This window comes from Acomys minous (assembly GCF_964271855.1).
Source record: "Acomys minous genome assembly, chromosome: 12".
Lineage (NCBI taxonomy): Eukaryota > Metazoa > Chordata > Mammalia > Rodentia > Muridae > Acomys > Acomys minous.
The window spans coordinates 57869409-57891134 of record NC_140493.1 but is presented as its reverse complement, the minus strand read 5'-3'; the positions used below and the strand labels follow the sequence as shown (position 1 = coordinate 57891134).

The following is a 21726-nucleotide window of genomic DNA, read 5'->3' as shown; positions in this document are numbered from 1 at the left end:
TGGACTCCAGGCTGACCTAAAACTTATTATTTAACCAAGAATTGCCTTGACATCCCGACCCTTCGGCCTCCCATCTCCCAGTGCTAGAATTACAGACATGTGCCACCCTGCCTAGCGGCGAGCTGTTTTTGATGGTTCACTTTCAGTGTCTGTCTACTCATTACATTGTCAACTTTATGAGGAAAAAGACACATTTTAATTGACCATCACTTTACTCCCAGGCTTAAGAAAGAACTTAAGAATTAAAATTCATTATTATTGTAAAAAAATTGTTGAAGAGATAGAAGGGGTATAAATTATGACACAGATTACCTATCTGTGACTGTTTTCCCTGGAATGGTCCTTGTCTCCCCAGACTTCAAGATACCCACCTTACTGTGAATAACGCAGATTAGTTGGATCCACGCTAGTGTAAATTCAAGAACCGCGTACTTCATCTACACTGTTTTTTTCCTACTGTGGAGTTTTAAATTAGCAAGACATTCAGGTTGCTCCTACCCCTCACACAGTGCCTCAGTGCATCAGCTGGCGATGAGGCGCTTCCTTTGGTTCCTGTATTAGTCACTTGGCACACACACACCAGTTTTTCTGTTTATCAAATACACTGAATAGAACTACCCACGGGCAGGAATTCACTTGTACCCAGTCTAAGTGATGTTTGACCTGGATGGAATATTTTTTGTGAGCTTTGCTTTTCCAATATGCTATTTAAAATCCTGAATTTAAAAAAAAATATTTTGAAGAGCCCTCATTTATTCTACTGCTTTTGGTTTCTAACAACCTTAGTGTTAGAAATTTCCATACGTAATGAATGTGATTGAGTTATCTACTAGGAAAATTAAACACCTCTGAAAGCACCAGATTTGCTTCATGTCAGGGTCATATAAACAAGTTAGGCATCCAGGCAGTATATGACCGACTTGCAGAGAGTAGTTAACACGCTTTATCGCCAGGTGTCTGGAAAGAATACATGAAACTTAGCCAGTAAAGAAAAGGAAACAAGTAGAAACTGAGCTTAATTGTGATTGAGAGAATCCTATGTTCTGTGCATACTTAATATCACTGTAGTCACACTGCTGTATGAGGAGGAAATGAATAACGAATGACTAGGAACGAGTTTTATCACACAGTATCTTAGAGATGCGGCTGTGTGATTTTATTTCACTGGTGCCTGAAACTCAGCAAGACTATTAGATCTCGCTGTCTCTGTGTATATAGAACGAGTCTACCCACAAGGCCTTGAGGTGCTGCTGAGCTCACGCCCTAGCACAAAAAGACATTTCTCTTTTCCCTGAACTGTTTGAGGATGCTCTTCTGATAGTCCTAAGTGGCAGTTGTATGAATTTATTATTGTGTCGTTAAGAGGGTGTGTGTGTGTGTGTGTGTGTGTGTGTGTTTTCACCTGTAGTTCCTGCCTTATACCTCCTTCTAGGACAGGCCATTAAAAAGTAGAATTTTCTCTCTTCAATGCAGAACTTGCCTTGAAGTTCATCAATGAGGAAATCTGTGACCTGTTTTTTCTGATAGTAGAAAAGGCACCCACTTCCGAAAGGGGTCTGACTTACTCTCGGGGGGAACACTGGAGAGTCGGAATAAACAGGCTGGGCTGCTACCGCATTAGATAATACCATTCTCCCAGTCACATTTTTACACAGCTGCCCCCACTTCACTAATGCCTGGGCAATTAAGTGTCATGGACGGCACACGACGCAGTTGAGAGAGGTTCTAGATCGCTGCACATGTGGAGGTTGCTAAAGGGCAGTGGGCTGAAAGAGTGTGTTGAAGCTTCAGGTTCCTTCTGTACTGCTCCCCGAGTATCTGCCAACAGCCTGTGTAACGAGCCAGTAAACCTAGCTGTTTCACTGACTCCTGTGGGCTGCTGAGGAGGGGTTGTGGGAACGCCAGCCTGGCCAGTCGGAAGCCCAGAGAAAACCACGTGGGGTCTGGAGTGGAGGGGACTGCAGCACTTGGAGGTACTCAGCCCTCAATCTGGGGGGATCTAGAGTTCCAGGGAAGGACACTGCTGCAGAACTGGTTGCTGTCTTGCTACCGAGGAGAAATTTGCAAGCAGTTTGCAATCAGGTTAATTTGTGTTAGGAGGAACAGTCAGCACCTGAGCTGGTTTCTCTGTATCTTCAAAATGGCAAAGCTTAAGCTGTGGTTGGGATAGTGCAACAGGGAGCTGCATTCAACCGCCACGTCTGCTCCTTACGATTCTGAACAGTTATTATACTGCGACTCAAACTTTAGACTTCCTGCTGGTTTCATTTCTTAACAATCTGTGCCTCGGTTTCTTCTTCTATATAATGAGTTTTATTGGTAATACTTCCCATAGGGTTATGTACTTACATAATGGTTTGTGTGTTCGCATGCAGAGTTTTTGGGGGGAAAGGCTGGTGTACAGTAAGTGACATACAAATGTTAGCCACTGTCTTACTAGTGTGGGAACTACAAGAGGCTAGTGGTTTCCTGTCAATTTCTGTTTGCTGTTGGATCCTCAGCAATGGTAACATGTCTGGCATGTGGTATGCACTCAACAAATATTTATTGGATGAATAGCTTGTCAGTTTTGTCATCTGTGAAGTAGAAACAACTACCTCATAGTGTTTATATTAAATTAGGTAATATATGTGAAGAATATAAAGTTAGCTATTATCATAATTATTGCTATGCTTAAAGGGACATAATTAATATCAGCGTGTCAAAATACTGGCTCCTCCTCTGTACTGCCATGTTACTCTCTTTTCATGACACGTGACTTTAGTCTTTAAGGATTTTCCTCTTTCATGCCAATGGTCAAATCTCATCACTGTGTTTTAGCTTAACCACTAATTCCATGGTCAAGTTCTCTTAAGACATAAAATCAAATATTATCATAAGTCTCGCTGCATAAGTGATGAAACTATTGACCCCTTCATCTCTCTAGTTTCTTCTACTATTATATTCGAATACGTTTTTACCTCTTCAACTTTTGGAAGTTTTGGATTGGCCAGCCGCTAACGTGTAACATCTGTTCTTCACTTTCAAAATCGGCCAAGTGAAAACTAAAATTACCTTTGAAAAATGAAATTTCCAAAGTTTACACCTTATTTCTACCATATTGACATAGAGATAGAAATGAGGAAAAAAGAGCGTTTATTTCAGATTTTATATTTAGATGGTGTAAGCATACAACATTTGGCACGTTTTATAAGGAAAGCAGATATAGACTTAACATAACCATGTAGATTAAATAAATAGTATGACTTTGAGGTTGGATTGTCAATATTTACAATATAATTATAATAGTATTTATCAGCTTTGTTTTGTGTGTCTCTATCACCTTAGTTTTACATGAGCATATGAGTCATCTGTGACAAGGCATGGAGAGGTTAACCTAGTCAGTCTGTGTGGGCTGCAGACCTGCACTGCCACTGTAAGCATGGACTTAACACTGTGGACTTTCTCAGCACATCTGCAGGAAAGATACTCTGTGAGGACTGATGTGATCGTTGACGTTTTAATATGCTGTGTTTTTATAAACTATCTGTAAAATATCTTGCCTTGTATTCGTCGAGGAGCATACTACTCTAGTATATGCAAAATAAATATGTTTATCCTTCCTTCAGAAAGATGATTTTCATGTTTTCTGATGGAATTTTTCAGGATTTTCTTTTTAGAAGGCAATGTATTATACTTGTGACTCTTAATCTTTAATTGTGCTTGGATGAATGAAAGGATTAAAAATATATTGGGATCCTGGGTTATAATATTCTAGAAATATACTTGTTTGTGTGTAACAAAATATAGTGGCTCATTGTTTGAGAAGTAAATCCAAAAATATGTACAGTGTGTAGCCACACAGTCGACTGTACATACACATGCTGAACTACATATGCATGTACTGTGTACACCAGTCACATCGCAGATTTTAACAATTTCTAGTTTTTACGAGTTTCTATGAATTTTAAGTTAATCAGGGGGACAGTCCATATCTCTGAATAGAGTAAGGAATAATACTTGGACTTGTTAAAGATGTGTAAACAACCCACATTTGTCGGTGTACTCTTGTGTCCCAGCCCTCAGGAGCCTGGGGCAGCAAGACTGTGAGTTTGAGGCATGTCTTGGCTACATAATGAGACCCCCATCTCCAAAACAAAAATGCAAATAGTGCTACATATCATTAAGTGCATATCTTTATGTGAAGCTAGAAATATTTTACAGCAGTTGGGCATAGGACTAATAAGGTAAAATCGAAGTTTCCTTAATAATTATAGATTATTCTCTAAATTAGCAGGTGAAACTAGACTTAGCTGGTCACGCTGGGAACCATGTCTGTTGGGTTAGTTCTCTTTGCTTACGTCTTTCTCCCACCAGGTAAAGTAGCTTTTCTCCGCCTTCCTGCATTTCCTATACCTCTCTTGGTGCCGGTCTTCTGCCATTCATCTATACCGTTTAACATCTCAGTGAGAAAATATCTGAAAGCATCCCAGGGAAGCCTAGCTTTGGATTGTCAACAGACAAGTGATGCGCAGATACAAGTGGACGCATCCAGACTCACCTTGTCTTTGTGCCTAAGCCAAACAAAGCTGAGGCACATCAGCCGGGCACAGCGCACCTCCCTGTGCAGTCTCTACCAGGGACCTGGGATGAGCCTTTCTGACATGATTTTCACCCACTGGGCTATTCCCAAGTACTTTGAACAAAATTTGGAGGGGAGGGGGATTCTCTGTTCACCTCTCTTCCTCCATATTTTCCTCCTGCCAGGAAGCTAAAAGTGTCCTATCAGTGTTTCCAAACATTTTCTAGCAAATTTTTTAGAGAATCTAAATGATAAAGTTCTCACTTTGTCCAAATCTATGTGGATTTATATAGCAAAGCTGTGTGCATTCATTAATTATCCTATCCCCAGTCAGGCAAATAGTCTGATAAAGATATGAGTGATTTTTAGCCGCCATTCCTTTTGAGCCAATGCAAGCAACTGTTTTGCTCTTAAGTCTAAATTTCCTCATATAGATAGCTATTTTATTTTGTTCATGTTTTCCAAACTGTTTTAAAGGCAAAAAGCGTATTTTGCATCATAGCTCAATACGCACATGCACACACTACCTAAGCTGAACTCTCAGTATCTTATCTTATTTTTATTCTTTAAAATGCTGATTAAGAGCTGCAGAGATGACTCAGTAAACAAGAGCACTTGCTGCTTTTCCAGAGGACCCGAGTTTGATTCCCAGCACCCACACCAGGTGGCTCACAACCACCTACACTCCAACTCTAGAGGGAATCTCATGTCTCTGGCCTTCAAGGGCACCAGTGCGCGCGCACACACACACACACACACACACACACACACACACACACACAAACACACACACGACAGTGGGGACTTTTGGCTGCTAAAATCGCTATTGTATTGTAAGCATACTCACTAGAATCTTAGTTAGTGAACTGAACTTCAGTGTTTGAATCTCCCAGTACTTCAAATAAAAACCATATTCGTGTGTGTGTGCGCGTGCGTGTGTGTATGTGCGTCTGCATGTGTGTGTTACTTCCGGAAAATCAAGAGGATAAATGACTTACCTAATGTTTTAGAAATTTAGGACACTCCTGACTCATAGTAAAATGGTATCAAATTTGCTTTGTGCTCAGGGACAGAGATTTCCAACTTGCAGAATCGTACGGTAGCTCTGCTTATCAGCTGTTATTTTTTAGTATGTTTGTGTTGCTTACAAATTTGTGTTCGGATGTAACCATTAACTGTAATGTTACGTTTAATGGAGTTATTCTTAGCAACAGTGGGCAGCTGATTGCTTTGTGAGGAGGAGGAAATGTTTCCTTGAATGAGTGCAAACTTTCTGGACCCCAGTGCATGTTTTCCCTTGTTGGTTGCTTCTGTTGTCTCTTTTTAAAGAGCTCTTCTGTTGATGTTTTACTCTTGTTTAAAATAAAGTTGAAAAGAAAGGGTTAATGTAGGTTTTCATATTTGGTTATGACTTGAAGACAGAGTCTCTTATCTACACCTGAGGCGTGTGAACAGCTGCGTGTGAACAGAGAAGAGAAACTGTTAATTAAGGGAAAGTGATTACCGGGAATTTTCCTCACATATTACCACTCTGAGATGCCTAAAGTCATTCCACCTAATTAGTCACACTCCCAGGCGCTGGCCATGCCAGGGGAGGAAACAACAGTGGATACAAGGGGGCTGTAGGCCAGAACCTGAGGTGCGCCCTGGCTCCCGCGCGGCGGTGCCGCCCCCTCCAGCCGCTGATTGGCGGCGGGCTCAGCATCAGCAGCATCTCCCAGCAAGGGAGGGCGCCAGGGCTGGCGGCTCCAGCCTCCCGGATCCTCAACTCCCCTGGGTGACACCTCCGACTTCCACTGTGAACAGCTGCTCCTCTTGACGACTTTCTTCCTGATCCCTCTCCAGCAAAGCTAAGGTCCCAGCCGGACTGGGCCGGGGAGGCAGGGACCGGAACCCTAGGGTTCCGCGGAACCAGCCCGGCCCCCGACCCACAGACTCCGGAACCGCAGCCGTTGCCGCGCACCAGCCGCCAAGACGCCTCGTATCTTGTACCGCGGGAAAAGCGGGTCCTCCACCAAGATGGGCCGGCAGGGGCTTGGGGGCACAAGTGCCGCAGGGCGCTCCATGCAGCGCTCTCAGAGCCGGAGTAGCCTCTCCGCCTCCTTTGAGGCTCTAGCAGGCTATTTTCCTTGTATGAACTCCCTGGATGAAGAAGAAGGAGGTGAGGACCCCTGTGCCTGCCCCCTCTTGGATGTTGTGTCTGTTGTGGATCACTTGGGGTCAGTGGCGGGAGGGTTGGCCCCAGCTGAGAACTGCCTGGGAGACCCCTGGAGCATCTGGCTGGGAAGCCCAGTTTGCAGGTTGTTCCTAGAGCTCCACAGGCTCTCCTGGGAAGTAGTTGTCCTAGTGAGTACGAATGATGGAGCAATGGAAGCTGAAGGAGCATATAGGCAGGGGTCAGGCCGAGCCTCCTATGTGCCCCCCCACACACACACACAGCTTTTGTTTACTTCCTAAGTCCGCAGTCTCTGTGTCAGCAGTGTAGTCCGGAGGACAGAGATGCTGGGAAACTAAAGAGGACTGCAGCAGTAAAACTTAACGTGCCCCAACCTGTCTGTGACAGCCAAGCTCTGGATGCAGAGGTGGTGGAGTGTGTGCGGTGGTGGACACGAAAGGAGCGTTTGCGCTGTGTGGAACTTTGTTTGCTAAGTGCAGTGTGTGGTTCTGGCTGGCTGTGCTTTCAAGTATGCCTTTGCAAGTGAAGGGGACTACAGGCTCTTAAACTTTTCTCTGAGAGATCTGCAGGCCTACATAAAGGTTTGAATAACAGGTCTTGCTTTTCCTTGATGAAGAACTCTCATAAGATTTAGCATCCAACACTGAAAATTTGTCAATTAATTAATGTAAATAATGTCAAAATCACCAATATTTGTACACTGTGTCCATCCTTAGGCCTATACCCAGAGTAATTTAGTTATCTTGTTAACGCTATTCTATAGAATTGGCTTTGCTTTTATTCTGTGACAATGACTTCTTACGGGGAATCTGCCCTAGCTCTAGTTTAGAAGTAATAACTACCTGCTTTAAGAACAGGTGGGAATAAAAAGGCTCATGTTTACTCTGGAGAGGGAGGGACAAAGTGGCTATTGGACAATTAGTCTTCAGACTGACTCCTTGCAGCTATCTTAAGTTTCTTTGGGCTTGTTGTTGCTATATTAATTTCCTATTAAAAAAGACTCATAAATACAGATATAACACTAAGGTACCTCCCTGTTTAAACTTCACTTTTGATTTTCCTATTCTTGTTTTTCTGTTTTGTACATGTACATTTGACTTATTTCCTGCAATAATTTATTTACAATTCTAGGATGGGTTTAAAAGTCAAAGAAAAGCAGTCAAATCAAATAACTGGACAGCTGTGACTGTAGCTGGTTTTTAGAACTCCTTACTAGCCAGGCACTGACTGCTTAGGTCCTACAGTGCTTAGCCTTGAGGGCCCATAGCCTTTATTAGCCCTGGTTCACAAATGTGGAGAGTGAGGCAAGAAAAATTCAAAAACTTGCTCAGCCAGTTGGCGCTAGAGTTAGCACTTGAAGTCTGGAGTCACAGACACAGCCTGTGTGCTCAGAGAACTTTATTGCACACTCACTAACCTAGTAAATGTTAAAGCAATCAATCAAAGTTAGGTGTGCCTGAAAATAATTCAGACTATTGTAGACTTATTTCTAAGCATGTTTAATGCCAAGTCCTCAATCTTCATATAAGCTTCCATCGTTCTTAAGTTATTTCTAGGATTTAGGGGTTTACAAAATACCATCCTGAAAGCGTTTTTGAGATAGTAAGAAAAGCTTAAACAAAATGTGAAGATTTTTCAAAATTGAAAGTACATTCACTTATCTGTGTCTCATACAGACAAATCTGAAAGGAAGTTTCTACATATACTCATGAGAAACTGGAACAGATCTCTGTGCCGTAATATTGCTTCTTGACTTGCCAAGACAAAATGTTCCCTAAGGAAGGTAGCATTTTTAAATGTACCATATATGTCTCTACTCTTAACAAGGAGGCTTTCCACAAATGAATCCTTAGCTGGCCCGAAATCAACTTACAGCCAAGAGAAAAGGATCTAAACTTCCTTCTTTGGTGTCACAGCACTCCTTTCACCCTTTCAACACACACACACACACACACACACACACACACACACACACACCTGTGAGACTTGGAAGCCACTGGTCCTGAGCAGGACTTCTCTGCAGTGTTTTTCTGTGAGACACCTGTGCAGAACACATGAAGTCGCATACTTGGAGGCATCATTCGAGTCATAACTGTGAAACCTGTTCTAGCTCATGAGAGAAGGACATGCTTGCGAGCATGGTGTTCACGTTGGCAGAGAACAGCTTATTTTCTGGAAGCTGCAGTCTGCTAATCACTGTGATTGACCAAATTATCAGCTGCTTCGGTAAAGCCAGGTGGATGCCAGAGCTAGCATTCCCCTTCTCTTCCTGACTTTCTTTCTTTGTCATTTTCAAAGGTTCCCCCCCCCACCCTGAGAAACAGAGCAGTAGCTATATTCTCATTTCATTCTCATCCCGTGTCTCTAGGCATTGCCATTCTCTACAGAGAGTGCCCAAGAAGCCAATAAAGACACCATATTATTTCTGTTCATTTATTCAGAAATACTCCCGGACGGCATTTGATGCGTTTGTGATGTGCAAGAGTGTGAGTTGGGTGCATGTAGCTTACGTTCTTCAGCTTAGGGCCTAGTGCAGGAGACAGATACAACTCTGTAGCTATAACGAGTGTCATCTGGGTAAGATACAGTGTAACGAGAAGCACTAAAGAAGTCTGATTTAAGAGTTAAGAAACAGTCCGTCAGGGGACTGTGTAAAATGCTGACTCAGGTATCAGTAACATGAGTTTCAAACCATCTCATGAAACCGCATCCTGCACATATTTGAAAACTGTCCAGTAAACAGTAGAATTATTGTCTAACCCCATAATGTGGGTCTAGAGTTTATGCTGCTGACTACCGCATTTTAAGTATTGTTTCATCATAGTTTTACATCTCCTTATAGGAGGCTATGGTCTTGAAAACCAGGCACAATAATATTAGCTATCATTAATTGTGCAGCTTTTATGTATTCCTTTCTTTTATTCCGTGGAGATTCTTCAAGGAGATTATCTTTATTGTTGTAGTCTAGTGAAAATACAGACTCAGAGAAGAAAAACACATTGCTTCCAGGTAACAAATTCCAGTGTGTCTGGATTGAGTCAGAGTGGAAGGGATATGTCCATAAGCAAAGTAAGTTAACTCACTGTTTAGACCAGTCTTTGTTTCATCTTTCCTACATACTTTGCAAGCTTGTTTTTTAAATCCTTTCCCCTGGGTATATTCCAGAAAGATGTTCTCCATATCTCTGATGCTATTTTAGATTAAAGTGATGGCAATACTGCTTTTCATATTATATAACAACTTATAAATTATGTTCACTTATTTTATCATTGATCCATATTTGAACATGTTGTATTTGCTTCCAACACTGAGTCTTCCCTTTTGATACAGTATATATAGGATATTTGAAAATTTCAAGCACTTGAAAGACTGCAGGAACTATTTTAAGGCAATGTTTCCATTTGCAATTGTAGAAGCAACCCTACAGCTTTCCACCCATTGGTTTCAAGAAAAAGTGTTTGTGTGGCAAAGTTGCTGGTGCAAGAGGGTCTCTCAGAGGCCATCTGCATGTTCCATGTGGCCCTAAGCTCATGGTCCTGTTTAGTTATACGTATACTCTGAAAAATTTACTTCCCCAATATTTTCCACCCTGTCACCTCTGAATAAAACATAATTTGACACCCTTTCACTAGAGATCCTGTCAACTTAACACAAAGTAACTAAATAAATTAGCATCTAATTCCTTCTATGTGCCAGCCAGTTGAAAATTAAATTATACGAAAATCAGCAAAGAAGTGAAAGTAGCTTAAAACTCACTAGAAAACCAAGGAAAGCTCACCTGCAGATGCTAGTGAGGCCGTGAAGGATCACTGAAGTAAAAGAATCCAGTGTCGTGGTGCAGGCCAGAACTCCCAGTGCTGGGGGTCAGAGGCAAGAGCATCACACATTCGAGGCCGCTGTGAGCTACATAGACCCCATATCAGCAACAAGGCTTATGTAGACACTCACATGCCACTTTAAGAGGCCACTCATTTTGTAGGATGATGTGAGTCCTGGTGTGGAGTTAGTAGGACACCTAAGTCTTAGAAACCATTCTGCTTTGCTGTTCACCTTTGCTGTGTCAGAATAAGACGGTCTCCATCTATGTCAGTAAAAGCCTGCTATGTGTGGAAAACAGGTGGAGCTACTAATGCTAACTGAATCATTGTACTGTTCTTTTCACGATGAATTCCAGTAAAATTAACTCTCCCTAAATAGTGCTTCTCAGTGTGTGATCTAGACCTCTTAAGTCTGATCATCAGATTAATACATCTTCCAAAGCCAAACTGGCTACTATAGTTTTCTATGGATATAATTTGTCTTGCGTTATGATCTTATACAAAGAATCATTTTATTAAATGAATATAAATCATCTTTTTAAATGGAACAATTTGTATATTAGATCTGTACTTAAGGCAGACAACGTAAAGCAAGATATTTTGAAGTAAAAAAAATATAAATGGATGTACACTTCAACTCAGATTTAACCTAAGAATCAGCATTTTTCACTCTCTTAGGTCCAAAGAGTGCCCCGAAAGCAGTGGTTCTCAACCTTCCCAATGCTGTGACCTTTTAATATAGTTCCTCAGTTGTGGTGACCCCCCCACACTATAAAATTATTTTTGTTGCTACTTCATAACTAATTTTGCTACTGTTATGAATTGTAATATAAATACCTGTGTTTTCTGATGGTCTTAGGCGACCCCTTGTGAACAGATCTTTTGACTTCCATGGCCCTCAGGCTGAAAACCACTGCCTTAAAGTAACTGGAAACTTCAATATAGAAGTGAAATTAGACCCCAGTTTTCCTTCATACTTTACTAGATTCATTAAATTCTAATCCAGCAATGGGACCAAGTTTGCCTGTGGAGACATTCTGTATACAATAGCTTACAGATGATACTGGCTCGGCACTTGTCATGGTAACCACTGAGGACTGTACCCACCCTATGCAAATGCTCTTCCTGTCATGTGCAGGCCATTATTATAGGGTGAAGAAAACCATTCTGCATTTGTTCTACCTCAGGTTGTCCTGGTTTTTGACTGGGGAGGATGGAGATTTACCCCACTGTCATGTATTTAGAAGGTGAGATGTTGGAAGAAAATGCTAACAAAATTATAGTTCTAAATTTGAAATATTTCTCTTTTAAATCTTGAAATGACAATGGGAGTTGTTTTTTATCTAAATAGTGTTTTTGCAGAGATTTTTCACCAAATCTAAGAACAGAATCATCTAGGCTTCACATGGCTGCTTCGTTTGTTTTAGTGGCCAGCTCTCTTTTGCTCTATTGTCCAGAGCATGTGTCCAGGAAACCATGCTAGCAAGTAACCTCCAGGGTCCTGTGTTACAGTTCCACCTGTGTCTTTCTCAAACCCAATCCAAACATTTCAGAGAAAGGTTTCACTTCCATCTGAGACCAGGGTCATGTGGGTTTAGATGGCGCTAGTAAGGAACTGAAAAGTTGGAGAGCGCCTACCCAGAGAAGAGTGGTGAGCAGTCATTTTGAGCGATGCCAAGCTGACTCCATTCCAGGTTGGCACACTGACTTCTGTTTCTGTCCTCAACAAATCATAAGCTTGATTTTTCCCATAAAACCTTTAAACTTTAAAATATTGGCAGGAAAAAATTTAAAATCTCAACATTATTTGGAGCAAACAAACACATTTATTGACGAAATGTGACCCAGAGAACACAGAGTTTTCAACCTCCGCCAAAGAAATTTATTCCCTTCCCGGCTTTTCTCAGTCCTGTTTCTTCCCATTCTCGTTGGCACCTTGGCTTTCTGGACCCAGTGGGCTTATCTCTGAAAGACCTGCTCTCTCTGCTGTCCCGATCCAGTCCTGTTTCCGTGCCTCTAGAGAAGCAGTTCTCAACCTGTGGGTCATGACCCTTTTGGGGTCACCTTTCACAGGGGTCTTCTAAACACAGATCTTTACATTACTATTCATCACAGTCGAAAATTACAGTTATGAGGTAACAACAAAAATAATGTTATGGTTGGGGTCACCGCGGCATGAGGAACTGTATTAGAGGGCCGCAGGGTTAGAATGCTGAGAACACTGCTCTAGAGCAAACCAGAAGATTCCATTTCTTCTAAGGAAAGTCTCCATCATGATGGTCTAAGTCTTTAAAAGTCTAGCTACCGAGTATATAAAATGGCGCCTCCTTGCCTCCGGAGTTTTGCTCATGTTGGGAATTGCCCATCAATGCTCAGCTCATATCCTATCATCTGTACGGTCTTCCAAAAGCCACAGGAGCATCTCTAGATGAAGGAAAACGTGCATGAGCCTAGATTTGAAATAGTAATTCCACCTTTGCTTGGTTAATGACCTAAGTAAAAAGCTCTTTGTTTTTATGTACAGTATTTATAATAATACATATCTTGGGAGTGCTGCTGAGAATTATTATGTTAACCCTTCTCTTATAAAACATGTTTAAACTATTTTGCCCATTTTTGAATCTGTAGATCTGTGCTATCTGGAACGTGAGGCATTAGCCATCCGTGGCTATCTAATCTTAAATAAGTTAATGAAATTGAAGTTTTATGTCCTCAGTCGTGCTAGCCTCACTTCAGTGCTCATTAGCTCATTAGGTTCTGATGATGTCCTTATTGGATACTGTAATGTTACAGAGCGTTTCCAGCACTGACAGAAAGGTCAGTTGGCTGCGCAGCCTAGTGATGTAAGGCTCTCATATAGAACTCAGCACATATTGCCCTGGGGCATCCTCAGATGTTTACTACCTAGCCTTACCTACTAAATAAAAACTTATATATGTAGGAATTACCTGATTGTGTGTTACATATATTTTTTATTTCCCTTTACATTTTATCCCTAGCAAGCACAAAGAGTGTGAATGTGAGTAGAGGCGTGACCAAGACTGCTTTCTATGCATGCATTAGGAAGTAAAGACACTATTCAAGGCGAAAGAGAACACACTGACTATCAATCAACTGTTTTGAGTCTTCTGGGTACAAGAATGCTTGGATGTCACACATTCCCTGTACCATACCCAGGAGTTAGCACTGTATAAACTAGAATACATTTTTTTTCTATCAAATTAGAAATGGGACAAGTACAAGATACGTTATTTAGAAAACATTCCACAGAATTCAGGCAATTTGGGCAGGAAAACCATTTGCTGGATAAAAATTGGATTAAGTCATAGAGTTTCTACAAAGTCCTAGAAACTAAAGACTAGGGGCTAGGCATGATGCTCGCAGCCATGCCGCGTCAGTCACCCTGCACGCATTGCTGCCTGCTGCCACGGCCATCACAGCTTGCCCCTTATCTCCTGGCTGGTGAGTCACCATGTACACATGACGCACTCCTAGAAATCAGATGTTCTGGCCATCACGCTTGTTGAGCTGATAGTCTGGGGTACCCACTTATTTAATTCCATGGCTTGAGATGTCAAGTGTGTGGCAGCAAGGCTGTGGCCTGTGCTTATGCCCTGGTGGCAAAGCAGGTAGAAAGATGACATGCGGCAAAGTCAACGTCTACAGCTGAAGAATAGGATAGCTCTTTTATCTAGAAAATTGGCAAGACGAAAAACTTAACAAGCATCATTTTGATGTAGAAAACGGCCAGCAGTATCTGAAAGGCTAGGTATTGTACTCAATGTGACATCTTTTATTTTTATGGCTTTAAATATTTTTAATATCTTGCTACTTGTTTTCTTTGTTTATTGAGAGTGAGCAGTCAGGAGAGAAAAAAAAGCTATAGATGAAATCTAAGTTAATAGCATGGCTTTCCCATATTTTAAATTTGCTGCAATCTTGCCTACTCAAATATATGTACATAATGTTATTTTTGCATATATCAGTAACAATCTCTCAGGGGGGAAATCTTAAACTTTCATCCACTTACTGTTACATTCTAGAACCTTTGTGTGGCATGCAGTTCTTTCTCTCATATTCAGATGTGGCTCATCAATTTATGATGATGTATAAGAATAAGAATCACCTATCCAGAAGACCAGCTTAACAGGACGGTAGCAACAGGTCTAACAACAAAAAAATCCCCATTTAGTATAGGAATCAGCAACAGCAATGCAACAAAAGCAGCCATTCATGGGGCCTGCTGAGTCCCTCCTGGTATGGGCAACAGATGTTGACAACAGAGTGTGCATGATACCAACGACAGCCTTTCCTGTTTCTGGAAGATGTTCCTTTTCCTTTACTCTCCACGGCTGCAGCAGTTTGCAGTGGTGAGGAAGTTGTGCAGTCCTCAGCCTGCTTCTTGCTAATGCAGCTCTAGAAACCTGATTTCTTATCTTGGGATTGAACAAAATTATATGAAGGGAACTGGCAATTTTTCTCATATTTTTCTTTCAGAAAGTCAGTTAATTCTATATGTTTCCAGTTGCGTTTGGATATAATTACACTCCTTCCCAACAGTGTGTTTGGATGGGATGAATCATTTTTTTAGCTCGCTAAAATCTCTCCCTTGCTGTAGAAGGGCCACGGTGATTTATGCAAAGCAAGCTGGAGACGTGTAGCAAGTTTAGGCACTTTCACATCTGATTCTAGTCATTTTCCAATCAATTAATATTTGCTTAGCATTTTTCAGCTTTAGAGACCCTGTGTGCTAGGTAATCCTGCGCACCACTATTAATTAAACACCACCTACAGGCCATGTACTCAATGGCATAAGCTAAGTATCGTGTAGGATTCACAGGTAATAATGTTGCGTATCAGAGACCTGAGCTCCCTGTCCATAGTTTGCACATAGTTAAGTGGGACCGTGAATTTGTGGCATCTGAGATCACTCACAGCACGTGACACAGCATGAGTCATGGCGGCAGCGGTGCTGTCACAGTCATTGCGGAGAGCCTGGCATGACAAAGTTAAGGGGAGAAGCCCACAAGTCTGAGAACAACGCTTAGTGGTTTAACTCTGGATCAGGCCTGGCTTCCAGTGGTCCATAACAGCAACATCAGAGGGCATGAAAATCCAATAAAACCAACATGTAAAAAAAAAAAATGAATATTACTGGAAGCTTCAATGTCCAATACTTAATTGTGTTGAGAATGCCAAAATAAGTTTACTATTATGGAAAGAGCAATAGAATTGTCATACCTAGCAAGCCTAACAAGCCACACAAGGTATTATATGATCTTGGCTTTATTTCTTATTAAAAATTAGCATTAATAATTATAGACCCTCACAAAGAGAGAGGATGTTCGGATGTTTGGGTCCTCTGTTGTAGACACAAAAAGGCCAGGGCCTCTTCCGCTACAGTGGTGACTCCACAGTTTCTGCAGTGTGTTTGGTGATCTGACTGCTAGGGCATCATTTGGTGAAATCCCCACCTCTTGGTGTGGATGGATCGGAAGTGGCATGCCAGAGAGTGAAGTGCGTGTGTGTTATAGGGCGTTATGCGGTTTTCTCTATCCTAAGGACATGTCGCTGCGCTCATGAAGCCAAAGGTTAGTGAACTAGCAATGACACTGGCAATTTCCCAGATTTCGGGTTTTGTGAGTAGACAAGAGCGCATTAATGATCAGAATCCGAAACCTATTTACAAATCAATCATTTTAAACTTACTTGAATGTTAAAGGAGAAAATGGATGTGGTTCAAGTCACTGGTTAATTGGAAGTTTAAAATCAGTGTCTGAAATACTAACTGAAGATGCGAGCCAGCTTGCTTTGGGAGGCGAGCAGGCGTCAGCACTGTCAAGATTACAGCTAAAAGGTGTTGTTTGCCAGCTGTGGACTCCGCCCTTTCTCATGTATAGAAGGTGATTGTAGCAATAAGCATAGCGTGTTGATATAAAGACTGGAGGTAGGAAGGTTTTATATCTAGAATGACTCCACATAGTTCCAAGTCAAGATACTGTAGTTCTGTCTTTCCTTCCTTCAGTTTTAATTTAGCAGTTGTTTTGTCCCAATTTTAAACTTCTTTTTATGCTGTTATGTACATATGTACATCAGGCAGAATAAGTTTAGTTGGATTCTAAGGACAACTAAAAGTACATAAATGGCTTTACACAAAATAAACCATGTTTCATTCTTGCTACATGCCCAGTGGGTATACGGGGGTGGGGAGGGCTCTGCTCAGGGATCCAGGCTGACAGAGACTGTTGTATCTACTTCCAGAGAGAGATGGGGGTTGGGGCAGATGGCTAGGCATACACACACTGTTAAGTTACACCCGGCAGTTTTGCTTGAATCTCATTGGTCAAACAAGTCACATGACCACACCGTCCTTCAAAGATGGGGAAATATATTTTGCTATCCTTATTGTCTGCCCCGGCCTGCAGAGTTCAACTAAAACTTGGGAGAAAGTTCACCCTTTGAAAATGCAAGACACAAAGAAGGAGAGCAAGTCAGATTGATCAAGCTCTCAAACTTTATTAGTCAGAAGGCAGGGAAGCATATTGCTATAGCAACCCAGCTACAGACTTTTCTCAAAACACAGGGAATTCCAGGCAGGGTCATAATGTCCTTCCATACCGGGTATCTGGCTCCATCTTTGTCTAGTCTAGCTGCTAAACCCTAACAGGGTCGCTCCATCTCTATCTGTCTTTAGTCTAACTGCTGACCCACACAGGGTCAGCTAGTTTCTGGTGAAAGGCAAGCTCTGGGAAAGACAGAGACTTAAAGGTGCAGACTTGGACAAGATGGCTTAACATTGGCCATATGCCCTATTGTCCCCAACAATTGTCTACCATGATTGTAGCTTCTTCTTGTAGCTCAGTTTCCACAGCTATCGGCTTTTCAACTTTGATAATGGATATGGCAAAGATTTTGGATTAAGTATATTTATGTTAAATTCTGAAACACTTTTGAGAGCCATCTGTTAATTCTCATTCATTTCTCCTTCACATTTTATGTAGATCTTTGATTAACCCAAAAGAAGCTGTAAGACATGAGATTTTTGTTGTTTCATTTGTTTAAACTTTCAGGGGTTTGAATTCTGTTAGAGTGAAAAGCCCAAGAAGATGCTGAAGCCTTTATATGTAGTTAGAGTCCTTACCCGTGGACAGTCCTTACCCGTGGACAGCCCTTACCCATGGACAGCCCTTACCCGTAGACAGCCCTTACCCGTGGACAGCCCTTACCCATGGACAGCCCTTACCCGTGGACAGTCCTTACCCGTAGACAGCCCTTACCCATGGACAGCCCTTACCCATGGACAGCCCTTACCCGTGGACAGTCCTTAGCCATGGACAGCCCTTACCCGTGGATAGTCCTTAGCCATGGACAGTCCTTACCCGTGAACAGCGCTTACCCGTGGACAGCCCTGACCCATGGACAGTCCTTAGCCATGGACAGCCCTTACCCGTGGACAGTCCTTAGCCATGGACAGCCCTTACCCGTGGACAGTCCTTAGCCATGGACAGTCCTTACCCGTGAACAGCCCTTACCCGTGGACAGCCCTTACCCGTGGACAGCGCTTACCCGTGGACAGTCCTTACCCGTGGACAGTCCTTACCCGTGGACAGCCCTTACCCGTGGACAGTCTTTACCCATGGACAGTTCTTACCCGTGGACAGTCCTTAGCCATGGACAGTCCTTACCTGTGGACAGCCCTTACCCGTGGACAGTCCTTACCCGTGGACAGTCCTTAGCCATGGACAGTCCTTACCTGTGGACAGCCCTTACCCGTGGACAGTTCTTACCCATGGACAGCCCTTACCCGTGGACAGCCCTTACCCGTGGACAGCCCTTACCCTTGGACAGTCCTTACCCGTGGACAGTTCTTACCCATGGACAGTCCTTACCCATGGACAGCCCTTACCCGTGGACAGTCCTTACCCGTGGATAGCCCTTACCCATGGACAGCCCTTATCCGTGGACAGTGGGCCCAGAGTAATATTGTACAGGACCAAAGAGGCCCGAAACTGATCTCTTTTCATGTGGGTATGAAATCTCTTGGTAGAGCATTAAACCCACAGTGGCCACCTTGGCCACTGGTGAACATGCTGGTGGCACTTCTAGGAATGAAGTCTGGGAAATTAGCAGAGTGCCATAGAAAACAAGTCTCCACTTAAAATTACTAATGATGTTTTACTAAGAAGAAAGTAGCTACTGAGGGCCTCAGCTTTCTCATTCCCACAATAAGGACACACACAGATCCCAAAATTGCCTCAAAAATATGTTAATCATTTTAGAACTTCTTGTTTATTGCTTTAAATCTTTTATTGATTCATTGATTTTTATTTTACAAGCATTGGTGTTTCACCTGCATATGTCTGTATGGGGCTATCAGATCCTCTGGAACTGTAGTTACAGACAGTTGTGAGCTGCCATGTGAATTCTAGGAGTTGAACCCGGGTCCTCTGGAAGAGCAGCCAGTGCTCTTAACCATTTCTCTAGCCTCACATATGGAAAAAACAATATTGTGTAATACAGATGACTTCTCTAAATTATCCTCACTTTGAAAAACAGTAATTCTGGATAAGATACTCTCACTAACTTAAAGCACATGAATTGTGGTCTACACTAAAAATGAAAGACCGTCCCAGTCTTCCAGCCTATCCCTAAAAGTTCTTACTACCACCATGAACCCGGAAAATTTCTGACTACCTTGATGAGACTTCCTAGGTGTACAGAAAGCAGGGAAACTTCTGTGCATCTAGGATTTAAAGGGTATCACCATGAAATACAGCTTGGTGTGCCACATGTCAAGCCTTGTCTTGGGCAGGGCAATACGATGCTCTCCAAGTCAGCAGCAGTGAGGATCGGTTTACTTTTGTTGTCTGGCCACCTGAAGAGTTTCCTGGTATTGCAGGGAACGGACACTTCGGGCTTTTAATCAAGTGGCACTCTTTGACTACAGGGAGGCCAAGTAAATGAGTCATGAGATTAAGCCGAGCAGTGTGACAAAGGTGCCCCCTGTGTGTACTGGCTCTGCCTGTGGTGTTGGGAACTGAAGAGCTTGATTTTGGCCTGTAAAATACCTAACACCCAAGGGAGTGGCTTAAGGGCTCAACCGCAGCCCAAACTGAGCTTTAGTTCAAGGATTTGCTGCTGGTGTGTTGTTTAGTATGCTATGTGTATGTGTGTGTATGTACGTGCATAAGCATTCACTTTTTAAAAGCATGCCTAACAAGTCCTAACAATTCCGTTGGTCTATTTCACAATCATAATGAAATATATTCATGTATATTGCGTTTAAAAATACATCTGAGAAAGGAGTCAGAATGTACTGCTGTCACGGGCAGCATCCCAAATGAACACGCGCTTTATTACCTCTTAAGCCAAGCACAGGAGGACTGGATCTAACTCCACAGAGATCAACTGTGGCTGAGCCCTTCCCTGGAGATTCTGCTTCTGGGGCGCTCGGGGTGGTGACACGATCGGGCTCCTTGGCTGCTTGTCAGCCAGGCCTCACTCTCAGCACCTGCTGGGGGCTGTGATGCTTTTTACACTTGTCCCTTTCCATCTTCAAGCCAGTAAAGGTGCAAAGACTCTTTCTTGTGACTGTGCTCTCTCTGATTTCCTCTTCTGGAACCAGCCAGACAAAGCATTATGCCTTTAAAGACCTGGAATGGTCATAACCTGCCCACTCAGTTAATCTCCCTACCTTTCAACAGCTAGTTAGTCACCTTAGTTAGTTAGCAAAATCCCTTTTGCCAAGTAAAGTGACCAGATTGTCAGGCCCGCATAGAATCCTGCCTGCCTCACTTGCACGCACTCTCACAGACCTCCACCGTTACATGGATTCAGTCTTCAGGGTTGCATAGCAACATGGCACACATCACTTAGAACACTGCACATGAATCACCACCGCTGCATTATATTTAAGTTAAATTGGGTTTATTGTGAATGTGACATAAAGATTTTTATGGTGATGAAAACTTATAAATGACTATAAATGCTTCAGGTAATGAAATATATCAAATGACACGTTTTTCAGGATTGCTATAGTCACTTTGCTAGGAACTTTTGATTCTTTGGAGTGAGTGGCATGCCTCCTCAGCGTAGGCTGTTAATCATAGCCTATTGTACAGTAATGAGACAAACTCAGACTTTAGAGATGCCAGATGCCAGGGATCCTGTGCTCTCCTCTCCCTGCCCTTCTCATAGGCTAGCCCAGGCTCAGAGATACTGTGACTCGGAGAAAGCCACACAGCTAGCTAGTTAGTGGTCAAGACTCCCAGAATGTGTCACTCTATTCCCTATCTGGAATGCAGAACAGTGCCTCCTTGCTTGAAGACCTTCTGTGTGTCAGGTGCTCTTCCAAGCTCTTTAAATGCAGATTTTCCTTAGCCCTCACCAACGGTCCTGCCAGTTATGTGTTAAGTGTCTCACAGTGTGAGAGCATAGAGAAAGCAGTTGACTTGCTCAGTGCCGTGTTGTTTGTTATGAGTAGAGAAGCAATTTGACACTGGGGCCTAACTGGCCTGAGGCCCATGCTGCCTCCCAGCCCACCAGGCTACTTCTCAGGGGCCTTCTTGGTATCACCCCACAGTCAGCTGCACTGCCACCCCGGCAGTTACTTATAGTCTAACAGTCAGTTAAGGAACGGAGGAGAGCTAGGGGTCTGACCCCTGGGTACACATTCTGGTCCTGTGACTTGCTGTGTGGCTTCAGGGAACCTTGTAATGTGCTGGGCCCTTGGATGTTTCATGTGTAAAAGTGGGAATGTTCAGAGTTATGAAGAGGATATGTGAATAAAGCAATTGTAGATAGAAGGATTGCATGCCTTTTTTTTTCTTTTCTCTTTTAATGTTGTTTTTAGCCAAGTGGTGTCTGGTTCTCATCATCCATTGACAGCGTAGTCATTGGTCATTGAAGTCATTGCTGAGGCCCTGTCCCGCGATCTCTATGACCCTTGCTTCCTTTGAAGGTCATGTCATTGTCTTGTATGCATGGATCTATCTAGATCCTCCTCCCACAACTCAGACGCCACTGACGTGTGTCACAGGCGATGGCGACTGTTCTCCTGAGAGCAGTGCTGAAGGGAAAGGAACATTTAAGCAGGAGCTCAGCCAGCACACAGGCTTCCTCATCTCAGCCCAGGGTTTTATGGTTTCTAAGGGGGAAAAACATACTACTTT

The 21726-nt window shown here is 42.7% G+C and overlaps 1 protein-coding gene across 46 annotated transcripts in view; it reads left to right on the top strand.

Moving 5' to 3' along the window:
- RIMS2 (regulating synaptic membrane exocytosis 2) overlaps nucleotides 1–21726 on the top strand; it is a 458924-nt gene that overhangs the window by 424870 nt on the left and 12328 nt on the right. Inside the window, exon 1 of one of the 46 annotated variants that reach the window (XM_084751274.1) lies at nucleotides 6274–6722. The exons of the other annotated variants lie outside the window; for them this stretch is intronic. Within the exon in view, the coding sequence (XP_084607400.1) occupies nucleotides 6581–6722 (142 nt within the window). The 5' untranslated portion in view covers nucleotides 6274–6580. Of the gene's footprint in view, nucleotides 1–6273; nucleotides 6723–21726 lie in introns of those variants that run through there. 46 annotated transcript variants of the gene reach the window in all.